The sequence below is a fragment of the Lissotriton helveticus genome, chromosome 3_1, assembly GCF_964261635.1.
Source record: "Lissotriton helveticus chromosome 3_1, aLisHel1.1, whole genome shotgun sequence".
Lineage (NCBI taxonomy): Eukaryota > Metazoa > Chordata > Amphibia > Caudata > Salamandridae > Lissotriton > Lissotriton helveticus.
Window position 1 is genome coordinate 90,823,253 of NC_136061.1, and position 22,938 is coordinate 90,846,190.

Below are 22,938 nucleotides of genomic sequence, written 5' to 3' on the forward strand. Positions count from 1 at the left end.
AACGTGGTACTGGAAGCATTTAGCAGTAGATCTCAATCGCTAATGTGTTCGTTTCAACCAACCAAGAGATGGAAAACATCACTAGCGGGTTCTTCGAAGAATATCAACTGAAAATGAAACTTAAGATTAATTATAATAATTTATATGCCCAATTGCTTTACTACCGGAAAATAAACAGGCTATGTAGCAACTGTTTGATAAATAGAAACCCATGACTGCTCTTTGAATCATTGAGTTGGGTAACAGTTACAGCTGGTTTACCGGGCTACGACACTGCACCTCTATTTTAGCACGTGTTATTAAAAAATTTTTTATTAGCAAATGATTTATACATAGAGCACCACAATTGTCAAAGTCTCTGAAAAGCTTGATATCCATTTAAACAGAAGCTGTAGCCACACAGGGGTTGACGCTTCCAAAAATATGGGTAAAAAAAGAAACGCTAAGAGCTGGCAAACGCTGTGAAGGGATTTTGAGGTGGTGGTGTGGATAAAGACATGAATTCCAGAAACATGAATGAATATAAAAAGCGCAATGGGTGAACAGCACATACAAAAAAGGATAACACAGAAAAAATAAAAAAGGTGTATAGAGCAAATGGTAATGGAAAGCAACAAACAATGTAAAAAATTGACAGTAGGGGGGATACAGATTTATTAATTTACTGTGCACAGTCAGGTTGCCTTTTGGCCTCTTCAAAGTGCTAAATAACAAATACAGTGGATTTGGGAAAAGGTCTTCCACCAGAATCAATATTTTTTTTCCACACTTAGTAAAATGGCCAGGTCTCTCATTAATAGTTCAAGTCCCCGATAGGGTCATATCTTCTGCACAGTTGTGATAAGGTATGCTGGGATAAACTATCAAATCTTTAGTAATGTGTGTTCTCTGATGTCTATTGAGGACTCCCTTTTGACTGAAGCATTTTTCACATTTAGTACAGTGATAGGGCTTCTCTCCAGTATGTGTTCTCTTGTGCACTACAAGGTATTCCTTTTTTCTGAAAGTTTTTTCACATTCGGCACATTGGTACGGTTTGGCTCCCATATGTGTTTGCTTATGCCGTATGAGATATTCCTTCTTACTGAAGTGTTTATCACATTCTGTACACGAGTAGAGAATCCAGGCATGTTCTGTGTTTTCTTGACATGCAAGAAGATTTGCAAAATCCAGATCAGCATCCAGGCTACTGAATGTATCTGATCGCTCTACTTTAAGAGTCTCCGGATTTAAAATAAAATGTCCTGGATTACTAAAGCCATGTGGAGTAGCTGTCTCTTCTTTAAGTTCATGAATAATTTCAGACCACAGTCGGCCACTATAATGGTTTCCTTTCTCAGAGCGGTGAGGAATCTCCATTTGTGCCTCTTCATGGTGGAGCATTCCATGATAATGTTGTACTGCAGAATTTACAGCCTCTGCCGCATTACGTTTTCTGTTCATGGTTCTTTCATCTACTGGAGTAAAACGAGAGTGTAATCAGTAGCATTCAAACTGTTTTTATGGCAAATATTTAGAATAGTATAATAAGATACGGGGAGAGGATGTGGCCTAACGGCTAGGGTGGTGGACCTCAAATTTGGAAAACAGGGTTTAAGTCTAGGCAATAACGCTCAACATCATGTGATTCTGGACAAATCACTTAATCTCCCCGTGCCTAACAAAAATGAGTGTGTCGTTATGTAAAGCAACTTGTGCTCAAGTGAAGTGCTCTGATACCGGATACCTTCGGGTCAAGTTTGTGCTATATAAAACTAAGAAAAAGAAAAAAAAAAAGATGATAAGACCCCACAATCCTTCAGATGACCAACTTGCTGAGAAAAAAATACTTTTGGTGGTACCATAAAAATGATTTTTCACATACAATTCTCACAAAATGTGATACCAGGGACCATGCTGCTTGCCTGCTTCTCATGGCCACCTATATTACCCTTCAATGGGCTCCACCCACAGGAAGCTTCATGGCACAACCCCCGATTCCCACTTTAGATTAACTGAGATTAGAAAATCACCAGTAATTACAAGACTGAAAATTGCAATGATGTCCAGGGTTTCAAACACACAGCTAGTGTTAATGGAGTTTACATGAAAACGGAGTCTCACTCCTACAAGCACATAATACTGGCTTGAAGATGCTGCTTGTAAGAGGTGTATCCAAATTGTTTTGTTTTTAGACGGCGTCAGTGCAAAGTTGAACACATGGTATTCTTCTGGGTCCAAGCAATTAATGACTGTTTACTAACCTGCGTGGCTGCTGATGCATTCTGTTCTTTTACGGTTCTGATGGTCAATGGAACAGCTCTCTTCTTCCTCCTCTTTTATACACAAGGAAAGAACTGTTGATGCGACCAAGTGCAATGTTATAAAAAAAAAGTGGTTTATTTAATGATTTGTAGTACAATTTACATTGTAATATACAGAATACAATTGAGCATCAACAATTAAACAGTCAGTTCAGATCTGTAGCAAATGTTCCAGTACATCACAACTGACCTCCACATTATATCAAAATGGAGGTGGAAGACTTGATTGAGGCTTTTAGGCAAGGAGTCCATAAGATTGTTACTCTTGACTTTATCCCCATGGACAAATAGCAATGTGCTCATGTATGTATGTGTATGTGTGTGTATATATATATATATATATATATATATATATATATATATATATATATATATATATATATATATATATATATATATATATATATATATATATATATATGTATATATAAAAATATATATATTTATTTTTTTTGGAGGTCATATTTGGAGGATGTATTACTATAGCGCAAACCTATCCAAAAGTCAGCAGAGTGTTATACATGATCAAAGACAAGTATGAAGTTATCATAAAGCAAACGAGTAATAGGGGAGGAAACTGGGTTATTAATAAATTGTGATGTTTTGTTCTTTTAAGAAGTGAGCCTTCAACTCTTTCCTAAACTGAAGCAGCATTGGACAGTTCTGATGGATATGAGGATGTTGTCCCAGATCCTGAGAAGGCTTGCTGAAAGCACATATGTATTAAAAAGGGTCTTAAAGGAAGCGAGACAGGCTTTCAAGAGTATGGGCAGATATTGTTTTCTCCAAGTAAGCTCCATAGAGTTCGGGAAACAAGTGAGAACTGCACATGGTTATCAAAGGAACGGAGGGCCATATGTATCAAGCCTTTTTTCCGTTTGCAAACGGGCAGATTCTTAGAATCTGCCCGTTTGCGAATTGGAAAAAGGCTTTTTGGGGTGTATCATCCCAAAAGGCCATCACAAAATAGAGAATTGCTAAATTTGCGATTCTCCATTTTGCTAAAGCAATTAAGGAATTGCAAATTGCGATTCCTTAAATGCAATTCTGGAAGCACCAGAAAGTTGCTATTTGGCCTAAAGAAACTGCAAATTACCATCAACTTAAAGTTGGTGGTAATTTGCGATTTTCTTTAAAAAAGCACTTTTTAGATTTTTTCAGAGTGCCATATGTTGCACATCCATGCCCTAAGGGCACAAATATGCACACATGCATATTTCAGGGGTGCAACAGGGTGTCCTTTTGGCACCCTTGAAATTGCATTCTCAATTTGCGATTCTCTAATTGGTAGTCACAAATTGAGAATGTCTTCCCATTCATTCCTATGGGCCTACTAGCCTGTAGGAATGAATGAGAAGGTATTCCTTATTTGCGAATCTCAATTTATGAATCGCAAATAAAGAATAGGTAGGATTCGCTAAATTTTTTGAAAATCCTACATACATTGCCATTTGCGAGTCTCTAATTACGATTCGCTAAAAATCGCAATTTGAGAATTGCAAAACTCTTTTTTGGTACAATGTGACCCTTAACGTGAACTGACATGAGTGAAGGGGAACTTATCCCACCTATGGAAGGGTTATAAGAAGCGGATATGAACATGAAGAGAGCCATTAACTGCATATCTATTAATGGGCATTACAAAATGTGGTATGGGCAGGAAAGATCTGCGACAACACAACGTAGACATTTTTACTTTGTGCCTACCCAGTGGAGCTGGCATTGACAGAGTGGAAATTCCTGTTCACCTGCATGGATCTATCATGTAGCCCTACCGATGATGGCATATAATTATGCAATCCACATATGATAAGGGAACTCATCAAGTGCTGGCAAAGATGAAAGCACTGAGTTTTAAACTTTTTACCATGATTGAACAGCATTTGGAATTTCTTTCATAGGTTCACAGAAGGCTTTAAAACTGGAATGAAACAAATGAAAAGCAAAAGTGAACAGCTATCTAGAAACTTATTGATAGCTATACAATAAAAGTACATATCCATGACTCATCATTTTCCAACCAGAGGCTTACAGACCTCACATTTGAGGAGTAAGGGCTAAATCCAGATAAGATTACTCTGCCAGAATTACCAGCACCACATTACTGGTTTAGTGGAGAAACTAATGCTGGTAGATTTAGCACCCAATTCAGATCATGTTCCTTAGGAGCATGCATAGGGTACCTGAGCTGGAGTGGGTGCCGCTTTGTCTAACCTCTGCACCAAGATGATCGATGAAAATTGAAACTGGCTCTTCTTCATTCTGTAAACAGAGGCTGCTGTTGAGATTCGAATACCCTGCAAATCAAATTATTTGCCAAAATTTAATTTTTCAAAAAATAAATCGAACATTTTTAAAAACACATACTACAGACACATTGTCACTTTAAAGAAATAGCTATTGCACAAGTTACTACTTGTGTAACGATATATCTGTAAGAGACATTAGTTAGTGATAGATTCCTTACCTTAGAATATCCCCAGGCGTCCGACTGGATCTGGAAAATTTTGCATAGCAATACCCCTGCGCGCCGGCAGGCGTCGTCCGCGGCTTCAAAACCAAAAAGCAGTAGACCAAGGTTCAACACATCAACTTATTCTGTTTCCCAAATTTGTCCGGTCGTTAGCACCGGAATGACGTCGTCGGAGTACTTAGACGCCGCCCATGCGCGCTGACGTCAGTTCTAATACACAGCTTTTCCGCGCCAGATACGCAGAGCCATGATAGAACCAACACTGGTGCCATGAAACTAGGGCCCTGAAAGGGGATGACCTTATCCCTAGATATCGGTTCGCAGAACGGGGAGGATGGGTGGGTCCGTAAGGAATCTATCACTAACTAATGTCTCTTACAGATATATCGTTACACAAGTAGTAACTTGTGCATCTGAAACAGACACGTTAGTGACAGATTCCTTACCTTAGAATAGATACCCCAGCAATACCAACCCCGGTGGTGGGTCTGCAAACCAATAATCACACCAGAAAGTCCTGGAGGACGGAACGGCCAAAGAAGCCATCCCTCCGGACTTGACTGTCCAGACAGTAGTGTCTTGCAAACGTGTGCAGCGAGGCCCATGTAGCTGCCTGGCAAATGTCCTGCAAGGGCACACCCCGGCCCAGGGCAGTTGTAGTAGCCGTGGCTCGGGTGGAATGAGCCCGCAATCCAACAGGGGGCTCCTTTTTAGCCAAGGAGTAACATGCCTGGATACACAAGATGATCCACCGCGAGATGGGCCGCTTGTGCAACGCTTTCCCCTTCTTAGCGCCCACGTAACCAACAAAGAGTTGGTCATCCATCCGGAACTGGCGTGTGCGATCCAAGTAGAATGAAAGCGCACGTTTTGGGTCCAGACGGTGGAGCCGCTCTTCCTCTTTAGAGGGATGCGGTGGCGGAAAGAAGGTGTGCAAGGTGATAGACTGCCCGATATGGAAGGCCGTGACAACCTTGGGCAGGAAAGATGGCTTAGTACGTAACACAACCTTGTCCGGATGGACAGAAAGGAAAGGTGGAGTACAAGAAAGAGCCTGGAGCTCATTCACTCTCCTGGCAGAGGTGATGGCAACCAGGAAGGCAGTCTTCAAGGTAAGAAGACGAAGAGGACAGTTGTGAAGTGGCTCGAAGGGAGCACACATCAGAAACGTAAGAACAAGGTTCAAGTCCCACTGAGGCATCACAAACGGAACAGGAGGGAATGTGTGTGTGATGCCCTTCAGAAATCGAGTTACAATAGGGGACTTGAACAAAGAAGGTTGATCAGGCAGCCTTAGAAAGGCTGAAAGGGCAGAAAGGTAGCCCTTGATAGTGCCCAGAGCAGAGCCCTGCTGGGCAAGAGAAAGAAGGAAGAGAAGAACCTCCGAAAGCCATGTCTGAACTGGGGTGGCAGAGTGGGCTAAAGAACGGTGATGGATTAAACCCAGATCCTTTGACTGGGTGTGAGTGTTTGATTGATTCAGATGCTCCGTCCATCACCACCCCCTTTTGTACCGCTTTTGGCCACCATAAGTGTGGCAGGGTATGCTCAGACGTGAGTCCCTTGCTCACTTTGCCACTGGATTCAAGCAAGCCGGGCTGAAGACGGCTGGAATGCCAGAAACCGGTCCTCAGAAGCTTATTTCCGGTCCAGGGAAGACATGGCTTGGCAGTTCGGGCTGGACTGTTCCCATGGGGCACAGGGTCAGACTGATTTGCATATAGCCATGTCTGAACTGGGGTGGCAGAATGGGCTAAAGAACGGTGATGGATTAAACCCAGATCCTTTGACTGGGTGTGAGTGTTTGATTGATTCAGATGCTCCGTCCATCACCACCCTCTTTTGTACCGCTTTTGGCCGCCATAAGTGTGGCAGGGTATGCTCAGACGTGAGTCCCTTGCTCACTTTGCCACTGGATTCAAGCAAGCCGGGCTGAAGACGGCTGGAATGCCAGAAACCGGTCCTCGGAAGCTTGTTTCCAGTCCAGGGAAGACATGGCTTGGCAGTTCGGGCTGGACTGTTCCCATGAGGCACAGGGTCAGACTGATTTGCATATAGCCATGTCTGAACTTGGGTGGCAGAGTGGGCTAAAGAACGGTGATGGATTAAACCCAGATCCTTTGACTGGGTGTGAGTGTTTGATTGATTCAGATCTCCGTCCATCACCACCCCCTTTTGTTCCGAAAGAGGGGCAGCAAGAGGATCCACAGCCTTTGCTGTGCACCATGCCTCAAATCTGTTCCACCTGCAGGCGTACACCGACTTAGTGGAGGGACGCCTGGCTACCAGAATGACATTACAGACTTCATGAGGCAAGTCAAATGGCCTCAACTGTCGCCGCTCAATCTCCAAGCATGGAGGTGGAGACTGGACAGGTTCGGGTGGAGGACCGTCCCCTGCTGCTGCGACAGAAGGTCCTCCTGAAGAGGCAGACGAACCGGGGGATCGACTGACATACTGAGTAGCTCTGGATACCAGTACCTTCGTGCCCAGTCCAGAGCCACAAGGATGACTTGTGCCCGGTCGCGCTTGATCTTCGTCAGCACTCTGGGCAGAAGTGGTATAGGCGGGAAGGTGTATAACAGACCGCAATTCCAACAACGACGAAAAGCGTCGCCGAGTGAGTGCCGCCTTGGAAATTCCAACGCGCAGAACTGATGACATTGCGCGTTCTCTTCGGTGATGGATAGATCTAACCAAGGCTCTCCCCATTGCTGAAAGAGGCCTTGCGTCGGAGTTCAGACGCCATTCGTGATCCATCATGCACCGACGGCTGAGTTCGTCCCCGCCCTGGCGTTCAGAGAACCTGCCAGGTGTTGAACCACCAGGATCACGCCCTGCTGTTCCAGCCACTGCCAGAGGCGCAGAGCCTCCTGGCAAAGGGTCCACGACCCCACCCCACCCTGTTTGTTGCAGTACCACATGGCGGTGGTGTTGTTCGTGAACACCTGCACTACACTCACCCGGACAGAGGGGAGGAATGCTTTCAGTGCTAGACGAATCGCCCGCAGCTTCAAAAGGTTGATATGGAGCTGGGACTCCGCCGGAGACCAGAGGCCCTGGAGGGACGCGTCCGTCACAACTACATGCTCCGGCTGGGGAAGAGAGAGGGATCTGACACTGACCCAATCGCGGTCCGTGAGCCACCACTGCAGCTGTCTCGCAGTGCCCTCCGAGATCAGGACATGGTCGGAAAGGTTGCCTTGATGCTGGGCCCACTGAAACTTCAGGTCCCACTGCAGAGCCCGCATCTGCCACCGAGCGTGATGCACCAGAAGGATGCAGGAGGCCATCAGCCCCAGAAGCCGCAGCGTCAACCTGACCGATACCCGGGATAAAGGCTGAAAGAGTGGAATCATAGCCTGAATATCCCGGACCCACTGTTCGGGAGGATAAACCTGAAACTGCGCCGAGTCGAGAACCGCTCCGATGAAGAGGAACTTCTGAGAGCGGCACAGGTGTGACTTTGGCACATTGATGGAGAACCCCAGCTGATGCAGGAGGTCTGCCGTCTTCTGGAGGTGGCTGACGACTGTCTGGGGCGAGCCCGCCTTCAACAACCAGTCATCGAGGTAGAGGAAGACTGAAACCCCTAACCTGCGCAGATGAGCTGCGACCACCGCCATCACCTTTGTGAACACCCGTGGGGCGCTGGTAAGGCCGAAGGGGAGCACGGTAAATTGAAAGTGCTCGTGGCCAACCGCTGAACATTCTGCGGTGCGTGGCTGGCAGCTGGCAGCTGGTGTGGGGGCGCCCCTTTCGTGGCCACGAAAGGAGCGAAAGGCACCCGATTGCTGGCGTGGGGCCGAGAGGCCCAAGGACTTGGCTGTAGCCCTGGAGTCCTTAAAACGCTCAAGCGCATGGTCTGCCTTGTCACCAAAGAGGCGACGGCCATCGAACGGCATGTCCAGAAGAGTGGACTGGACATCGGCTGAAAAGTTGGCGGTCCTCAACCAGGCGTGGCGTCGAACCGCCACAGTCGTTGCCTTCGCCCTGCCCAGTGAGTCCGTGGTATCCAGCCCACACCGGATGGAATATCGCGCTGCATCTCGACCCTCCGCAAGGGCTTGGGCGAGTTTAGCCCGGACCTCCTCCGGGCATTGTGGCAGCACGTCCACGACCGTATCCCACAGGGTGTGGGTGTAGCGGCCCAAGAGGCATGCGGTATTGACAGACCGACGCCGACGACGGACGCGGAGCGCATACCTAAATGCGTGCACTGACGGCTGGTGGTGTGTGTGTCTGGTGGAAGCGTGCACTGACGGCTGGTGGTGTGTGTGCCCGGTGAAAGCATGCACTGACAGCTGGTGGTGTGTGTGTGCCCGGTGAAAGCATGCATTGACGGCTGGTGGTGTGTGTGCCCGGTGAAAGCATGCACTGACGGCTGGTGGTGTGTGGGGCTGGTGAAAGCGTGCACTGACGGCTGGTGGTGTGTGGGGCCAGTGAAAGCGTGCACTGACGGCTGGTGGTGTGTGGGGCCGGTGAAAGCGTGCACTGATGGCTGGTGGTGTGTGCGCGCCTGGTGGTAGCATGCACTGACGGCTGGTGGTGTGTGTTCCGGTGGAAGTGTGCACTGACGGCTTTTGGTGTGTGTGCCCGGTGGAAGCGTGCACTGACGGCTTTTGGTGTGTGTGCCCGGTGGAATCGTGCACTGACGGCTGGTGGTGTGTGCCTGGTGGTAGCGTGCACGGACGGCTGATTGTGTGTGTGGCTGTTGAAAGCATGCACGGACGGCTGTTGGTGCGTGTGCCTGATGGAAGCGTGCACTGACGGCTGGTGGTGTGTGTTCCCAGTGGAAGCGTGCACTGACGGCTGGTGGTGTGAGCCTGATGGAAGCGCGCACTGACGACTGGTGGTGTGTGTGCCCGGTGGATGTGTGCATGGACGGCTGGTGGTGTGTCTGCCCGGTGAAAGCGTGCACTGACGGCTGGTGGTGCGTGTGCCCGGTGAAAGCGTGCACTGATGGCTGGTGGTGTGTTCCTGGTGGAAGCGTGCACCGATGTCTGGTAGTGTGTGGCGGCTGGTAGTGTGTGTGCCTGGTGAAAGTGTGCACTGACGGCTGGTGTTGTGTGTGCCTGGTGGAAGCGTGCACTGATGGCTGGTGGTGCGTGTGGCTGGTGGAAGCGTGCACTGACAGCTGGTGGTGTGTGTGCCTGGTGGAAGCATGCACTGACGGCTGGTGGTTTGTGTGCCTGGTGGAAGCTTGCACTGACAGCTGGTGGTGTGTGTGCCTGGTGGAATTGTGCGCTGATGGTTTGTGGTGTGTGTGCCTGGTGGAAGCGTGCACTGACGGCGGTGGTGTGTGTGCCTGGTTAAAGCGTGCACTGACGGCTGGTGGTGTGTGTGCCTAGTGAAAGCAGGCACTGACGACTGAGGGAGTGTGTGCCTGGTGGAAGCAGGAGCATTCACAGTGATAGAAGATAGAAATGAAACTGAGGGGGAAGAGGGGTAGAAGAGCAGAGGAGCATGATTCACAGCTAGAAGACACAAATGAAGCTGAAGGCTGAGTGCTGAAAGCAAAAGAAAAAAAAAAAACAAGCCAAGCCACAAAAGTTAAAGTTAAAGTTATCGGACGGAGACACAGGGGAAAGCAATGTGCACACAAGCTTCAGGCCAGCAAAAGCATCTGGTAGGTAGTACTTTTTTTACCCTTTACTAAAAGTCGAGCACTGCTCTAGGCTCGACCTAAAAATGGACCAGCGAGTTAATACTTGCTGCTGACATCACATGTTTACATTTACATTTACATGTTTGCAACTGAGCAGCCCATCCTCATGAAGTCTGTAAAATGAGTGCGGTTATAAATATCAGGGTCACAGAAATGCAGAGAACTGTCTGCCTATCAATTTCTTCCAACTGATTATTGATGATGTATTTTGGGATGATATTGTTGAGCAGACTAATAGTGTGCAGAACAGTTTTTGAGGAACAACAGTGCCACACTTAAGACCAATTCCAGAGCTACCCACTGGACTTGCGCATTCTCCAATTCTGGGGGTTACCTTTCCTGATAGGATTGAGAAGGAAGCCATCACTGTCTTTATATTGATCTACTAGTCCCTCAATGGCATCTGCTATATTTCCAGCAACTATGAGTCAAGATAAATATTTGCTTCTGCAGCGGATGCTACATTTTTTAGATAATGCTACAGCATTGCCATGAGATCATTTAGTGGACCATTTCTCAGAGATCTATGCTCCAGGGAAAGGTATATCTGTAGACAGGTCTCTGGTCTTGTTAAAGGGGCATTTGGTTTTCAGACAATACATTCCCAGCAAGAGAGCATGTTATGGTATTGAGCTGTATATGCTGTGTAAACGAGCCACTGGATATGCACATAATTTCAAGGTGCCCACTGGTAAGGACTCTTCAATTGTTGCCCTTCTACTTTTGGAGTCAGTGAGTAAATTGTGTGATAACTTGCCAGTTCACTTTTCCACAAAGGTCACCATTTATATGTAGACAATTTCTAAACAAGTGTGCAATTATTTAAATAATTGTCCAGAGTGGACAGTGTGGCATGTGGCACACTCTGCTCTAACTGAAAAGGTTACCCGAAACAGCTTGGGTGTAAAAAACTTGAAAGGGGACAGAGCAGTGCTTTTCAAAGTAATGAACTCCTTGCTATGAGATTTTCAGACAGAAGAGAGGTCCACATGCTGACAACTATTCATGATGAAAGTTCTGCACCTGTGACTGTTTGGGGTCAGGCTGCACAAGTGCGCAAACCAGTGTGCATTCTAGAATACAACAAGCACATAGAAGGTGTAAATAGGAACCAAACCTAACCAATTGCGTTCTCGTTTACAGTCACTCTGTACCCGGGATCACAAGCAAGTATGCAAGGGCCGCTAGCACGGCCAGTAGCACCATACCATTACCTGCACGCCAGAAACATTAACCACTTATGAATGCCCAACCACGGCACCATATAAGCCAGGTGATAGACTGCTGCTACTACAGAGCCACAAACCCAATGTACTACCCAGGTTTTAACAGCCATTGTGTCTGTCCATGCGTCCCCCCTCCCCCTTTTTCCTTCTTTTATCCTTACAGGTCTTTCGCTGCCGCCCAGTACAGGTCTGCTAGGGCGCCACTCTACTTTGTCTGGTTACCACACAACCAACACGGAGCCAGACACCTAGTAGTGCACCATTTTTTCACATAGGTCCTGATGAAGTGCCATATGACTCGTTAGGAGCAATCAAGGCACGAAACATGTTGACCCATTCCATAGTGATAGCCCTCTAAGAACATTACATCCACATAGGGCATCCACATATATTTTTAACATAGCTGGAACTACCTTTAACATTAAAAAGATTTTTTGATTACGACTGCTCCATACTTATTTTAATTACCACATCCCCTACACTACCCCTTGCCCTCTTACCAGCACGCACCCCAACGGATTCTTCAAAAAGATCTCTGCCAAAGAGCCCAGTTTACGGTGAGCCCATGGGGCATTGCAGCGCCGGCCCGACAAGGAGCAAAGCCCAATGATGAAGCATGACATCCTTTGGGGTGTGTGAGGGCATTATGAAGAAATACTTGTCTTCCCCGTCCCCCTAGGAACTGCATACCTTTTGTAGCACAGCTTACTAGGAGCCCTGCATGCAGGACCTATTTAAATAACGGCTTCCGCTCCCAACCCCCTTCTTTTGTATACCCAGAGAAACATACCAAACCCATGCATTTCCAAAAACTAGACACCCAAGGGAGAAAAGGGCGGTGAGCCTCTCGTAGATTTCACAAATGTTTCTTACCCACAATTCCCTGCAAACCTCAAAATTTGCCTAAAAATCACACCTTTTCTGTGCATTTCTGTGATGTATTCTTTCAGACTCAGAAGGAACCCATAAAATGACTACCACCCAGCGTTCCTCAACTTGTCCCGATACAAATGCTGCCCCACTTGTGTGGCTGGTTCTAGTGCCCGTGACAGGAACAGATCAAGCTAAGGTTAATGGGAATCCTTGCAAAGGGACCTTGGTTTGATCTGTTTTTGTTGGGGGAACTAGGCCAAGCCACACAAGTGAGGTACTATTTGAAACTGGGAGACTTGAGAGAATGGTTGGTAATTTGTTGCAACCTACAGATTCCGGAACTTTCTATCACAGAAACATGAGGAAATTGTTTAAGTCACAGTTTGAGATTTGCAATAGCTTCTGGGTATAAAACCTGCAGTGAGCCACGCAAGTCATTCCACCCTGTATTCCCCCAGGTTTCTAGGTTTCAAAAATGTGTAAGTTTGCTTGGTTTCCTTAGGTGCCTGCTGAGCTAATGCCCAAAATCTACAGTTGCCCACATTGCAAAAAAAAAGGGCCAGTATTCAGCAAAAAAATGTAATGTGCCCATGTTGAGTTTTGGTGCCTTTCTTCTCGCAGCCGCAAGCTCTATGCACACAAGACTTGGGGAAATGGTAGGAAATGTGTTGCTCCATGCAGATTCCACAACGCCTCATCACAGAAATGTGATGAAAATGTGTTTTTAGGCAAAGTTTGAGGTTTGCAAAAAAGTTTTTGGTAAGAACAACTCACAAGAGCCACACAAGTCACTCCACCCTGAATTCGCCCAGGCGTCTAGTTTTTTAAAATGTGCAGGTTTACTAGGTGTCCTTAGGTGCCAGCTGATCTAGGGCCACAAAATCTACAGTTGCCCATACTGCAAAAAAAACTGTCCATTTTCAGTGGAAAAAAGAGATGTGCCCACGTTGTGTGCTGGGCCCTTTCTTATCGTGGGCAATCGGCCTACCCACCCCAGTGGGATACTATATTTAGGGGAACACAGAAAAGCAGAACAAGTGTTAATAACAACTGAATTTCTCTGCATTTGTGCCTTCCAAATATAAGCCAGTGTGTAAGAAATAAGACATTTTGAGAAATGCCCTCTAATTCTCATGCTAGTACGGGTACCCACAAATTCAGAGATGTGCAAATAACCACTGCTTCTAAACTCCATATCCTGTGCCCATTTTGGAAATACAGTGGGTTCCTTGATACCTATTTTTCACACTTTACAGTTTGCCATATGAACTGCTCTGTACAGGGTACACAATTAAAAACCATTGTCAGGCGCATCTCCATTATCGGCTCTGGGTAACTTGGGTTCATGAGAAACCCACAAACCGTATATATCTCTGCAACCAGAAGGGTCTAGCAGATGGAATGGCATATTGCGTTTGTAAATCAGCCATTGTGACGAAAAGTTACAAATCAAAACTCTGTCACAAATCGAAGTTTTTTCCTACAAATTTTCAATATTTATTTTAATTCAACAGTTTGTTTATTTGGGTAAACCTTAACAAATCTGCACAAATGACCCCTTATTGTATTCGGAATGTAGTCTACTTTTCAGAAATCAATTGCTCTCCAAGTTCATCCATGGATTTCACAGCGGTTTCTTATACAAACTGGAAGTATACTGAAATAACAAAATGTTTGAAAAATGTCTTCCTCTTTGGAAAATGTGTTGAAAAACATAATTGGTTTCTTGATTCAGCTATGCATGTTCCTGAAAGCCAGGAAAAGTGTGACATTGGCACAGCAAACCTTTTATTGATGCTATTTTAGGAGGAAAAAAAGAGATTCTTTTTTTGCATAGTATTTTTCCTATTTTCCCCCCAAAACTCAAAATGTATCTATATTTTGCTTATTTTCTCTGCCCACTCAAGGGGAATCCACAAACCCTGGGTACATTTGGAATCCCAGGATGTTGGAAAAAAGGATGCAAATTTGGCATGGATATCTTATGTCGAAAAATTGTTATGCATGCCAAAGCCTAAATTATTATTATTATTTTGTGTATTTATTGAGCGCAGTCCTGTCACCCAGAGGGCATCCTGGTGCTTGAACTAGAGCAGTGGCACTATTCACTTACACAGCAGTTTTTGGGAACAAGTGCGTTTTAGCGCTTTCCTGAACGGAAGGTAGTCACTGTGGCTTCTCAAGGAGAGTGGCAGAGAATTCCAACATTTGGCCGCTGCCACACTGAACGAGCGGCCACCCATCCTAACTCTCTGAAACCGCGGGACCACCAGCAAATGCGCAGAAGAAGAACGTAAAAGTCGCGGGGCAGCGTACCAAGTGAACATGTTCTGCAGAGGTATCGGGCCCAACTGATGTACTGCTCTAAACACCAAGCAAGCAGCTTTGTACATCACTCTCAGATGTACCGGGAGCCAATGTAGCTCTCTCAAAGCCAGGGTCGAAGAACTGGACCTAGGACGTGAGAGTGCCAGCTTAGCGGCCATGTTCTGCACTCGTTGTAACTTCCCCACCAGATGTTTTGGGGCCTCCAGAAGCAGCGCATTACAATAGTCTAAGCGACTAAGTATTGTCCCACGAACTACTTCCGGTCTGGCTTGGGCAGGGAGAAGGGGCAGAACTTTACGCAACATGCGTAACAGCATCATGCACGTGGACGTGGTTTTATTAACGTGTAGGTCAAGCTGCAAATTTGGGCCGAAGATCACCCCCAGGTTGCGAGCGGATGCCGCAGCCAATACTGGCTCGGGGAAAGAAGCAGGCCAAAAGTTCACTGGAAGTGCCCGCGGGATCCGATCTAAAGAACAGTGAAGGACCTCCGTCTTGGCACTGTTAAATTGTAAAGAGTTGGCCCGTAACCAGTCTGCTGTGGCTGTCATGCAGCGATGGAATATCTCCAGCTAGACCGCGTTATTGCCCTCCAAGGAAAAGACCAGCTGGGTGTCATCAGCGTAATTAAAAGCCGAGACACCGAAGGACTTTATGAGCTGGACCAGAGGGCGGAGGTACAGATTGAAAAGTATTGGGCTGATGGCCGAGCCCTGTGGCACCCCCTGCCCTACTTTCCTTGGCTCAGAGCAAAAAGGAGGAAGCGAAACCAGCTGTTGCCGACTGCCAAGATAAGATATAAGCCAGTCTCTTGCAGCCTCTGTGACCCCACACTCTTCAAGTCTCCCGACAAGGGTCCGATGACAAACCGTGTCGAACGCGGCCGACATGTCGAGCAGCACTAGAAAGGCTGCCCTCCCACTGTCGACCCGCGAACGAAGATTGTCCAACACGGTTACCAGCGCGGACTCCGTCCCGTGCCCGGGGCGGAAGCCGAACTGTGCCTCATCGAACCAACCGATGTTTTCAAGGAAGCCTGAGAGCGAGCGGGTCACCCATTTTTCCATGATCTTAATAGGAAAAGGGAGCAAAGAGATTGGCCGATAGTTGGAGAGACAGGTCGGGTCCAGTATTGGTTTCTTGAGCAGCGGAGACACTACTGCTAACTTCCAACACTCGGGGACTGATGCCAACTCCAGAGACTGGAGGCAGATGGAATGCAGCGGTTGAAAAAGTTCAGCATGAAAAACCTTCCAAAATTTGGGAGGCAAAGGATCACGCGGAGAGCCCGAAGATACCATGTTTGCCAGACTGCAGAATTCCTCAAAGGAAGGACGAGGGAAAGATTTTAGTTGGGGTCGACTGGAGAAAAACTCCGGAGGTCCCAGACCAAGAGCTGGGGTGCTCAGCTGGGGTCGACTGGATGGACCGTCCGGAGCTCCCAGACCAGGGCCGCAGGCACTAGTCTGGGGTCGACTGGGCGGGACAACCGGAGCTCCCAGGTCAGGAACTACTGTTGGAAGATGCAGTTCTAACTACCCCTAATTGTCAAAAAAGGGCTTTGCATTCTAGAGGGAAAGGACTTAGCAGCCAAGGGATTAAATCAAGACCTATGTGGCATGAACCAGCTCCTGCCATTAAGAAACAGAGTCACAATGAGGTAAAATAACATAACCATGGCAGGCCTGAAACATTCACTGGAAGAGCACGAGGCCAAAGAGGCCATGATGTGCCTTATGGAAAAAAAATGTTAAGTGATACGGGCGACGATGGTAAGGCTGCACTGAAGTGCGCATGCTTCACTCTTACCGTACATCTGCCAGTGTTTCCTAAATTGTACACCAGACAGTAGTGCCCCACATGTCCTTAATTGATTAGGATGAATTTATCAGTACTTTGCTCTGGGTATTGCAGCAGTGTGGAAACTGCCTGAAATAATAAGGGTGCACATGTATCAATCACCCCTTTATTCACCTGTTTTGAGACTGTCCTGGATTACTCTTTCTTCGGTGTCTTGAGGTTTATTGACGTGTAGGTTTTCTTCTCCATTTTCCTCAAAATACACATCTTGATTGGTAATTGCATCACCTAGCACAAAACAGAAAGTCTATGGTTTACTCACGCTAAGTATCTGAAATAACTTCCCATTTAGTAGCAGATTCTACATCTAGGTAAAATAAATTTAAATCATGTTTTGCTAAAAAACAAATATCACAATAAAATAACAGAGCTCGACATTCAAACATAATAAAAGATTAAACTGGGTTTCTGCACATCGTAAATGAATGGGACAACATTAGTTTCATTAGAAATAGGTCTTCCAGATTTAAATTTTCATTTAGTAGACAGCATATTTTGATGACTGTGCTTCTTATCAAAAATAGAAAGCAGTTACTTAAATCAACTCCCCTTGCAGCCTTCTATTTCAATGTAAAAATTAGTTTACTTGACTTACAGAGTTATATGAACTTCTATACAACATATAAATAAACCCACCTGAAATGGTCAGTTTCTTGACTTTTTAACTTCATTACAAGCTGAACTGTACAAACTCTACTCTTTAAATATCCGAGGGAGATGTTATTTCAAAATGGCAGGCAGGAGTGAGACAAAGGCCGTAGGACAGGAAGATGAACAAGGGTCTGAAAGGTTGGAGATCACGTTACCAAGGGGCATGGAGATGGTTTGCCCAAGGGGCCGGCAGGAAGCAAAAGAACAAACAATGCAAAGACACGGCTAGCAAATACATACAGGTAGCATTCAAATTGACTCAACAGGCAGCAAACTGTAGTGTTGTAAGGAACATACACCATGGTAGGACTTTGCAAGTGAGCAATAAAGAACTCACTTGTGGAATTATTGGTACTGTGCCTTTTCTCAGAGTCCCGGCTGTCCGCTGAGTACAGCTCCTCCTTCTCTTTCGCTCTTAACGAAAATATAGTGGTAGCGATAAGAGGACCTGTTATTTAAAGTAAACAGAAATTAAAAATACATCTCAAAGATCTTTCAATTACCTGACTTAATGAGCATTTGAGATATGGGACGATAGAGCTTGACACTTATGGGATGGGGGAAGTTGTTAACTACAAAGAAAGACTAGGGATGCCAGCTCAGGGCAAGTAAAATAAAAAGTGATAGATGCACCGAAACAGAGAAAGCAATATGAACACAGGGAATGAAAGGCATGGTAGTATATAGTGGGAGAATGGTAAATAGTTTGGAGGTGGTGAGGAGTAAAACATAGGTGTACGAACTGAACTAGAAGAGACAGTGCTCAGAAGTGGGGTTTTCTGACCTAAAAGGAAAGGCTACTCTAACAGAATTCAAAACCTTCACTGCAATATTCTGTGAAGATTCCCTCATGATATAGCCAACATTGTCTGCAAACGTGAGTTCGTTTATTTTAATGTCAGCCTAAATTTACTATCAATTCCCATTTACACTTAGAGAAATGGGGAGGCAAGTGGCCAACACTGCTTTGCTACACTTTGTCCACGAAAGACATAAGGATAAACAGGCTGCTTTACCACAATGCATTTGGGAGGACAGGTGAAGACCCGGAAGTCACCAATGGGTGAAATTTTCCAAGACAGGTGGCACAGGCTCTTTTAAAATCACCTATCCAGAATTTGCTCACATTCTATGCATTGCTTGTAGACAGTCCAGTAAACGCCAATCAAACACGAGCAACTGGGGGATGTAACATAATTTCCGATCACAAGCAACATTATTTTTGTAAACAGAGATATTTACAGTACAAGAGATAGAAAATCAAAATGTTCTTAAAATGTCGAAATAAAAATGTGGCATGCTATGATGGGTTGAAACGTGTAGATAGAGACAGTACAACTTTACCCAGGGAGATCAAGGCCTGATGAATTTCCTTCATCACGTTCCTGTAAAGGTCCTTCTGCCATTCATGCAAAAGCTTCCACTCTTCTTCTGGGAAATATGCAGCAACATCAAGGAATGCAACCTGTGCCTTGGAGATCAAAACATATCACTTACTCAGCAACTTCAATAACTAAAGTATAATACGTACTAAAGATATCTTAATTTTAATCAGTATACTTTTTCACTTGTTCTCACCCATCACCCTCCCCACTAACTTTCTCTTTATGACAGAACACGTAAAGCAAAAGACTGTTTGAGAGATAAACAAAGAAGAGGCAGACATAGGAAGAGAGAGAAATAGTGATTGGAAGAGAGAACGAACAGGTGAGCTGTAACAGAATGAGCGAAAGAGAGAAAAACAATGGAAAGCGAAAGGCTTAAACAGGATGAGAGCAAAAGAAGGAAAAAAAGAAGAGTGGTGGCAAGGGAAAGAGGGAACAAGAGCGAGCGAGTGAGGAAAACAAGAGCGAGTGAAGCAACAAGGGAGAGCGAGAGGCAACAAAGGAGAGTGAGTGAGGCAACAAGGGAGAGCAAGCGAGGCAACAAGGGAGAGCAAGCGAGGCAACAAGTGAGAGCAAGCGAGGCAACAAGAGCGAGCGAGGGGGCAACAAGAGCGAGCAAGGGGGCAACAAGAGCGAGCAAGGGGGCAACAAGAGCGAGCAAGGGGGCAACAAGAGCGAGCAAGGGGGCAACAAGAGCGAGCAAGGGGGCAACAAGAGCGAGCAAGGGGGCAACAAGAGCGAGCAAGGGAGCAACAAGAGGGAGCGAGGGAGCAACAAGAGCGAGCAAGGGGGCAACAAGAGCGAGCAAGGGGGCAACAAGAGCGAGCAAGGGGGCAACAAGAGCGAGCAAGGGGGCAACAAGAGCGAGCAAGGGGGCAACAAGAGCGAGCAAGGGGGCAACAAGAGCGAGCAAGGGGGCAACAAGAGCGAGCAAGGGGGCAACAAGAGCGAGCAAGGGGGCAACAAGAGCGAGCGAGGGAGCAACAAGAGCGAGCAAGGGGGCAACAAGAGCGAGCAAGGGGGCAACAAGAGCGAGCAAGGGGGCAACAAGAGCGAGCAAGGGGGCAACAAGAGCGAGCAAGGGGGCAACAAGAGCGAGCAAGGGGGCAACAAGAGCGAGCAAGGGGGCAACAAGAGCGAGCGAGGGAGCGAGGGAGCAACAAGAGCGAGCGAGGGAGCAACAAGAGCGAGCGAGGGGGCAACAAGAGCGAGCAAGGGGGCAACAAGAGCGAGCAAGGGGGCAACAAGAGCGAGCAAGGGGGCAACAAGAGCGAGCAAGGGGGCAACAAGAGCGAGCAAGGGGGCAACAAGAGCGAGCAAGGGGGCAACAAGAGCGAGCAAGGGGGCAACAAGAGCGAGCAAGGGGGCAACAAGAGCGAGCAAGGGGGCAACAAGAGCGAGCAAGGGAGCAACAAGAGGGAGCGAGGGGGCAACAAGAGCGAGCAAGGGGGCAACAAGAGCGAGCACGGGGGCAACAAGAGCGAGCAAGGGGGCAACAAGAGCGAGCAAGGGGGCAACAAGAGCGAGCAAGGGGGCAACAAGAGCGAGCAAGGGGGCAACAAGAGCGAGCAAGGGGGCAACAAGAGCGAGCGAGGGGGCAACAAGAGCGAGCGAGGGAGCAACAAGAGCGAGCGAGGGAGCAACAAGAGCGAGCGAGCAAGGGGGCAACAAGAGCGAGCAAGGGGGCAACAAGAGCGAGCAAGGGGGCAACAAGAGCGAGCAAGGGGGCAACAAGAGCGAGCAAGGGGGCAACAAGAGGGAGCGAGGGAGCAACAAGAGCGAGCGAGGGAGCAACAAGAGCGAGCGAGGGAGCAACAAGAGCGAGCGAGGGGGCAACAAGAGCGAGCGAGGGGGCAACAAGAGCGAGCGAGGGGGCAACAAGAGCGAGCAAGGGGGCAACAAGAGCGAGCAAGGGGGCAACAAGAGCGAGCAAGGGGGCAACAAGAGCGAGCGGGCAACAAGAGCGCAAGAAATAACTTTTGCAAACCTCGGATTTAAATATGTAATATTTGAATAAACTAATAGAAGAAATCAATGTTAATGATAAAGACATTTGAGTGAATTTGTGTTTTTCTGGCCACTACAATTAACTATTTAGCTATGGTAAGCCAATAAAGAGCAGGAGAGTATTCATATAAAAGCACCTACACAGAATCATATTCCCACAGTTCTGCTCCAAGACACCACACATCTCCCTTTCTTTATGAACATAAAATGCATTTCACATAAAAATACTTAGGGCCAGATGTTTGACCGTTTTTTCCACGGAACACTGCCACCCGTAAAAAACTAAACAGAAGCGTTTAATTTTTCTATATTAAATGCATCTTATTTCATTTCATTTAAGGAAAATGGGCTGCATTTTAAAAAAACTGATTTAAAAAGCAGTCACAGACATGGTGGTCTGCTGACCCTGGCAGGCCACCATCCCTGTGAGTGCCGGTCATTCGCAATGGATTAGCAAATTGCGACCTGCCTCATGAATATTAATGAGGCAGGTCATTTGCTCACCCATTGGAAATCGCAAACAGTGTCTGAGTCACTGCTGTACATTCCATTTTGCGAGTCACAAAACGACGCAATTTGCGACTCACAAAATGGAAGGCTCGTACATCTGGCCCTTAATGCTGTACAAGAAACAATTCATCTATACATTGCCAAAAATTGTAATCTTTCAGGATTCTTCCGGTTGTGCTCCCATCCTCTTGGTTTCTTCGGCTCTGTCTCTACCAATTCTTCTTCACTACTTCTCTTAACAAGCATTTACAATGCAATAGGTCTCGCAGCATTAAAGTTTGAGCTATTGGCATTGTATATTACAATGTGTTGCATTAATTTGTTATCAAACTCTGAATTGTTTTATAAAGATTGATTGCAAACTGTCAAATGTTGCTGAATAGTAAGCAACGTTGTGAATAATACTGTTTGCTAGTCATCCTTGGGTACCAGAGTACTTCACTTGAGGCAGAGGTATTATCTTTAGACTACAGGTGCCGGTGCCGCTTGAGCTAGAAACAGGGCCAGCCACTCACTACTCTGCACTCACTACTCACTACTCTGCACTCACTACTCTGCACACTCACTACTCTGCACACTCACTACTCTGCACACTCACTACTCTGCACACTCACTACTCTGCACTCACTACTCTGCACTCACTACTCTGCACTCACTACTCTGCACTCACTACTCTGCACTCACTACTCTGCACTCACTACTCTGCACTCACTACTCTGCACTCACTACTCACTACTCTGCACACTCACTCTGCACTCACTACTCTGCACACTCACTCTGCACTCACTACTCTGCACACTCACTCTGCACTCACTACTCTGCACACTCACTCTGCACTCACTACTCACTACTCTGCACACTCACTCTGCACTCACTACTCTGCACACTCACTCTGCACTCACTACTCACTACTCTGCACACTCACTCTGCACTCACTACTCTGCACACTCACTCTGCACTCACTACTCTGCACACTCACTCTACGCAAACTACTCTGCACACTCACTCTGGACTCACTACTCTGCACACTCACTCTACACTCACTACTCTGCACACTCACTCTGCACTCACTACTCTGCACTCACTACTCTGCACAATCACTCTGCACTCACTACTCTGCACACTCACTCTGCACTCACTACTCTGCACACTCACTACTCTGCACACTCACTACTCTGCACACTCACTACTCTGCACACTCACTACTCTGCACACTCACTACTCTGCACACTCACTACTCTGCACACTCACTACTCTGCACACTCACTACTCTGCACACTCATCCTAAATGTAAGCATGCGTGAGGAGGGGACCTACAAGGGGCCCGAATCAATAGGCAGTTTTTACTGTCTCTTTTAAGCGGATCAGAGTAGGCGAGGATTTAGTCCCGGTTAGTTGGTTTGCTGTTGAAAAGGCCGGAGAACCAACAGAAAAATGTGCCTACACCCGCGGAAGGCTGATTGACACACTGGCTAATATTTGGATTTCAAACATTCTGATCAAAAACTCACCAATCCAACCCATTTAAAAGTGGTCTCCACTACATGGGGTTAGTGGGGCCAGCATAGAAAACACTGCAGGCAGAATATGGCGAAATAGGTTCAAGTAAGGGTCGAATCCCCAACGTAACACTGGCTCGAAGTTTCGCCATGAT

The 22,938-nt window shown here is 46.7% G+C and overlaps 1 protein-coding gene across 4 annotated transcripts in view; it reads right to left on the reverse strand.

The window, feature by feature from the left end:
• Positions 1 to 630: 630 nt before the first annotated feature.
• Positions 631 to 22,938, reverse strand: part of LOC144822143 (uncharacterized) — a 51,007-nt gene continuing 28,699 nt past the window's right edge. The window contains exons 2-7 of one of the 4 annotated variants that reach the window (XM_078679296.1): positions 18,727 to 18,853; positions 17,720 to 17,830; positions 16,846 to 16,959; positions 4,487 to 4,600; positions 2,244 to 2,336; positions 631 to 1,454 (exon numbers count right to left, since the gene is read on the reverse strand). In XM_078679296.1, the coding sequence (XP_078535422.1) occupies positions 802 to 1,454; positions 2,244 to 2,336; positions 4,487 to 4,600; positions 16,846 to 16,959; positions 17,720 to 17,830; positions 18,727 to 18,853 (1,212 nt within the window). In that variant the 3' untranslated portion in view covers positions 631 to 801. Of the gene's footprint in view, positions 1,458 to 2,243; positions 2,337 to 4,486; positions 4,601 to 16,845; positions 16,960 to 17,719; positions 17,831 to 18,726; positions 18,854 to 22,938 lie in introns of all 4 variants that reach the window. The other 3 variants (XM_078679295.1, XM_078679297.1, XM_078679298.1) reach the window with 3 other exon arrangements.